This window comes from Taurulus bubalis (genome assembly GCF_910589615.1).
Source record: "Taurulus bubalis genome assembly, chromosome: 20".
In the NCBI taxonomy this organism is placed as follows: Eukaryota; Metazoa; Chordata; class Actinopteri; order Perciformes; family Cottidae; genus Taurulus; species Taurulus bubalis.
Window position 1 is genome coordinate 8,087,484 of NC_136608.1, and position 6,114 is coordinate 8,093,597.

General features: G+C 42.1%; 1 protein-coding gene across 1 annotated transcript; it reads right to left on the reverse strand.

Moving 5' to 3' along the window:
- Positions 1–3,759: 3,759 nt before the first annotated feature.
- On the reverse strand, positions 3,760–4,893 carry gpr85 (G protein-coupled receptor 85; the record flags this gene model as incomplete). The annotated part of the gene is made up of 1 exon (XM_079236172.1): positions 3,760–4,893. One exon carries the CDS (start codon positions 4,891–4,893, stop codon positions 3,760–3,762), a length of 1,134 nt encoding a protein of 377 aa, XP_079092298.1.
- Between the last annotated feature and the right edge of the window lie 1,221 nt (positions 4,894–6,114).

The following is a 6,114-nucleotide window of genomic DNA, read 5'->3' on the forward strand; positions in this document are numbered from 1 at the left end:
GTTATTCATTGACATCCAAAATCCAATAGTGAAGTCCTCTGATCGGTAAATGAAAAGTATCTCCAGCAAAGCATTATAATTGCCTCACAAAAAAATGATCCTTTTTCACTTTCTTCCACGATCTGAACACAAGTGCAAAGAAACCATCTCAGTCAGATGGTACAGCACACTACAGCCTCCTAATTGCTTTGATTATGAACAATATGTTTCTCGATGTTTCTCAGGAGAGGTGTTACCTCGAAAGGTAAAAAAGAGTTCAATGCGAGAGCTTGTCTGGCAGAGCGAAGCGCTTTCAAGCCGACCACCTCGGCCTGTCTTCTTCGCTCAGACGTGGAGAGAAACCGAATTACTGGGACACTCAAAAGAACATGCGAGGAAATGGGCCAGGGCTCAAAAGTGACACACTTTGTGACTTGCATACGCTTGAATGAGGCTAAAGTAGACATAAGTGAGGTATTAATTCCTGCTCTAGTCTCAAGAAGCAGCTTCAGCCCCACTTTAAATACAAAATCCCACAAAATATAATTTTTTGTTTCATCATCATCATTTCATTCATCAATTTCAAGAGGCATTGTACAGGTTTCATGGCAGACAAAAAAATAAAAAGACAATGTGAAACCAGACTAGAGCATTTCCTGATGGCTAAACGTTCCTTTACATTTGAATACATGCTCTCACAACATCATACTGGGCCTCAGTGTGGCCAAAGGGGAATGACCAAAGTCCAAAATAAAACAGTAATTGCCAACATGGTAATGAAATCCGATCCCTAATAGATATTTATCATCAGTGGAACCTGCTTGTAATTACCTGTTAGTGTTTACAAGCCATTTCGGCATCATATTTTGTGTTTTCAGACACCTGGGCTCAGGTCGTTACTTATTTCTGTCATTTTTTAAAACATGAAATAGGACGGTGGAACACATTTTGGTTAAAAAGCAAAAAAAGCAACAATGACGTCTGAGTTCTTCAAAATTGACGTTAAATCTTGAATTATTTAGTTCACACTCTATTCTTGCAGATGCACATATGAGCTTTTAGACATTGTCATCATACTGTATTCACTTTCTTCTCCAGAGAAATACCACTCAATTTAACAGTACAAATGCCTTGGTTATTTTAAGCCTTGGTTTGAAACTCAAATGTTATTCAACTCAACAATTTTTTTACATTTCACTATTTATTTTAACACAAAAAAAAAGTTAATTCTGTCCTTAAATAAGAAAATGAATCCTTGCCTGGAAAGTATGAGGAGTTTAACAAAAACACTTATAATTTGGTAACATTTGTTTATTACTGAGGCATTCAAGGTAACACGTGTCTTGGCAAAATGAGTATGCATTTGAGGGAATTGGCCTTCATTTATTTATATTTCCATAGTTCTCTTTTCCACATTTTCAGCTGCACATCAATGTGACCTTAAAGATAAGGGAATGGGACAAACCACTGTCATTTGTGGCTACAGGGCTCAGTGCAAAGATATTCATTCATTAAGTGCTTTGCCATTTTTCCATATGGGACTCGGATATATTACATCTGGAATTCAGTGGTATTCCCCTTTAACACAGAACGAAAAACTGCAAGGGTGAGCGCACCCAGGGATATATATTCATGGAGATTATTCCCATTAAATGTCAAACACACTTCACATTTAATGACACGGTTTGGCAAGACAGAAAAGATTGCGTTCCAGACAAAGAAACATTCTCATCCAGAGACTGATCATGCGAACATAAACGACACATCCTTGTAGAAATACCAACCAGCCGTGGTCACTTAGACACAAAATATGACAATTATAACAGCAGTGGCTTTAAAATATTTCACAATCACAATGTAATGATTCTGTGTTTTGGAATGACACCTTCAAGGGACAAAAGGACCAAGCGCCACATTAAAACACGACCGTGGCAGCAGCGGCTCTGAGGGGTCTCGCAGCTGTTAGCGTAGCTACACGTGATCTCCATCCAATGAGAGGGATGGAAACGAATGTTGTAAAATGGAAACTTTTTATTTTCAAAAAGCAACAGATTACACAGTTAACTTTCAGCAAATGCAATCCTAACTGAAACTGTACTCACATTCGGGACTTCAAACTGAAAGACTCACATACTTACACACAATCTATCTATATTATACAAAAAAAAGAATACATAATAAATATTAAAATGGCCACAAGAGAAAAAAAGTAAGTCATTGAAAACAATCAGTAGAGAGCAAATGTAGGGAAAGTAGAAACAAGACGGTGTGCCTTAAATGTCTTTGTTGGGTTTTTTTGTTTGTTTTTATACATTTTTTACAAATTGTGCAAGATTTCATACTAAGGCTCTGGTCTTGAAGTGACTGTTGTCTGATCCACGCAGCACACGCGCTCTGAAACACACACACATGCACCCACTGACACACACACGCACGCACACACACACACTCCCTGTGCTCTGAGCACTCGGTGGGGTGTAGCAAACCATTGCAGAATAAAAATGGGCTGCTCAGTGTATGGCCTGTGAGTGGACCAGCTTTAAAAAAAATGGACATGCACTTCACATCGATGTGAAAAAGAAGAAAAAGAACCTCCCCTTGCATCTGAAAAGCGACTGTTTAGGAGTGAATGAAATAAAAATAAATAAATAACCCAACAACCAAGAAACATGACAATATCATAACCATTAAGGCAAGAACACCCGGAGTGGCATCAGCAATACTGTAACAATATGATAGTGTTTAGGTACATGGATATGATGACACATTTAACTACTTCTTCAATGTCTTTTTTAAGCACAAGTTTGTTCTTGAAAGCAACTTCTTTTTTTTTTTTTTTTTAATCCAAACACCATTTCATCTTTATTTCCTTTTTTTTTTTTTGTAAAAGGTGATAAGAAAATAACAATGCCAGACACTCGGGACATATGGATCGTAAAACTACAAGAAATTATTTCTAGTTTTAAATTGCAACTTCAAAACCACACATTGTAAATCCCCATCGTTAAGCCCCGCCCAGTAAATGAAAAAAAGATATCACTTACATTAAAACCATTTCATCCTCTTGTGATGGTGTATTCCAACAGTCACCACGTTTTGCTTTACTTACAGCGATTGTGTAGTCTGTTGCAAATTAAAGCATTCATTGTTTAGTTTGGAAAAAATAAGAAAGAAAGAATGGTTGTCCTTGCAATGCAACTGGCAACTGTTGACCAAAAAAAAGCATCTTTACATCTTCTTTTTAGTGCAACTCGTAAAATGTAAAACATTTCCAGTGATTCCTTGAGAGGTATCGTTTCTTTGTTTTTTGATCATTTTTTTCGTTTTCTTCTCATGTTTATGTATTTCACACCTCACAGAATAACGCATATTCAAAATATCCAAAGCAAAAGGTTTTGTTTTTATTGTTTTGCCCATTATTCATTTTTTTTCTTCTTTTTTTTCGACTTTTTGCTTCTCTGCATTGGCATGGCCTTCCAAAATGTCTGTTTACTAGAACATAAACACAGGAGGGGATCCAGACCTCCTGCGTATTCCCATTCCCTTCAGCCTCCATGTTTGATACATTTCATATTCAATCATCCCGACAGAACCTCGTGATTGACAGTCCACCTTCTACCTCTGAAAACAAGGGTTAGGAGAAGGAGGAACAGCAGGACAACTGGAGGATGAAGAGAAGAGAGATAGAAGAGAGAGTGCGCTGTACAGTGGGAACGAGCCCAGATCAAGATCAATCAGGGAAATAGAGACATAGATGAGAAAAAACCGACAGCAAAACCTTCATATAACGCAGTAGGGTTCCCTTGGTAACCTGGATTTTCTGCAGTAGAGGAGTGTGGTGCTGAAGCAGCGCCGGAGCTCCCTGTTGGAGAAGATGCAGATGAAAGGATTGACCCCCGCCTGGGCAAAGCTCATCCACACGGCGGCCGTCAGGTAACCCCCGGGGACCACGGGGCCCCTTGCAAACACCCGCCAGTAGCAGGCGACCAGATAAGGGCCCCACAGCGCCAGGAAGAAAAACGTCATGATGTAGAACATCCTACTAATCCTCTTCTCTGTTTTGAATTCATCCAATACCAGCAGACGCCTGCGGCCCGCTGCGTTGCTGTTCTGCCGGATGCCCAGCAAGGTAGGCGGGGTGGGGCCTCGGCCGAATCCCGCCAGCCAGTTGGCCGCCGCCTGCCCGCTCGCGCCCGGCCCGTGGAAGGTCCAGTTCTGGCTGACGGCAGGCACAAACTGGACAGGCTTCATCTTCCGACGGTCGTGCACGAAGAAGATGAGCTTGAGGTAAACCAGCTGTGTGGCCAGGAGGATGAGCGCCAGCAGGAGCATGAAGCCCAGCGAATCATTCGCCCTGAAGGAGCGGTGCTGGAACGTGCACTGGTCCTCCTCCCGGATAAAAGAGTACGTCCCTACATCGAGCACCGGCGGGAACGCCATAGCCACCGACAACGTCCACACCATGCAGATGACAGCTAGACAGGTCCAGAAGGTCAGCCTCTTGGTGTAGAAACGGTGGTGTGCGATGGCCAGGTAGCGCGTGACGCTGACGCAGAAGAGCATAAACGCTGTGTGGAAACAGGAGAGCACACCCAGGAAGGCGATCACCTTGCAGGTCAGCGTGCCGTAGGTCCAGGCCGATCCATTCTTGACCGAGGTGAAGACAAAGGGGAAGCAGATGGCAGAGCGCAGGATGTCAGAGGCGCACAGGTCCAGCAGGAAATAGTAGGGCGCTCGGTGCAGACTCTTGTCTTTGACCAGCAGGATGGAGATCAGGAGGTTTCCAACCACACCGACTCCAATGATGAAACCCAGAGAGGTCAGTTTGAGGAACGTGGCGAGAGGAGAGACATTCTGCAAGATGGTGTGGTCCCCTGCATGGCTATAGTTCGCCATAGATGGAGGAGGGATCATAAAGATAGCGGAATAGCTTCAGCCAAGTATCATGATCTAGAGGTGGCAGGGGGAGGTGTTAGATCCATTTGGTGGTGGGCTTTGAAGAGGTTTCCAGGCATATAGGCAACCTCTCCTCTAAGGCATCCTTTGTTCCTTTGTCTCATCACACCTAAAAAAAATAAAAAAAATAAAAAAAACCTGAAAAATATTATCCACCCATCAGCATTCAGACCCACACAGCAGCTGCATTGTTTTCAACTGCATATTCACAATCTAGAATGAGATAAGCAATAATTTCCTTCTGTCTGTGCCATTATTTATTTATTTAACATTTTAACATTTAGAGTTGCACAGTGCTCTGGCACAACTTGAATACTTTGTCTAGCTCCAGACAGACAGACAGACAGACGAGCAGTGATTGAGCTTGATAAGATGGAAGCATTAATCTATTGCATTGCTACAATTCTTTCTAGTGGCTTTTGGGATTTCCTGAACAAAAGATGGTATAAAGCACAGCCCAGCCTTCAAGAAACGACGCATTTCTACCACTCGGAAAGAAACGGTTTAGACAACAACAAAAAAAGATGCTCGGTTTAATTCGATTTTTTTCATTTATTTTTGCGTGGAGGGGGAGACATTTTCAGCGCACAGTGAACATTAAGAGAAATGCAGTCCAGAATAAGCTCTTCCCGATCACACCCTACACCCTGCAGCAGAGGACGGCTCTCTAAAGCGGCGGATGCCTAGAATAAACCCTCCCTGCCTCCGTGCGTTGTGGCAAATCGACGGTCCATACTTAATAAAGCGTTCGTGTTGTTGCCTGATTAAAGGTTAACCGGATTATTGCTCTCACGTTAACAAGCAGTGTCCCCATGAAGGCGTGTTTTTTTTTTGTTTTTTTTTAAGCCTGTCGATTTTCCAGATAATCTGTTGTATTAGTAATTATGAATAATAGCGAGAATATATTGTGTACTGACACCAAAGACGCATTTCGACAGATATATGTGGCTCGTTAGTGCGCGGGTGTGATTTCCAGTCAGGGTGGGTTGGAAGTGATAATAACAAACCTGCTGGTAATAATATCCAAGGCTCTTTCTACTCGATATCTATGTTTTTACTGTTTGGAAAACGACACATACTGCATGTGGTAACATCTGATCCCATCATTACTGGCGTTTGTGTCTACTTACGCGTCTAAATGCGTCCTCCGATTGTCAGTCGTGTTCTACGCGCGTCTGA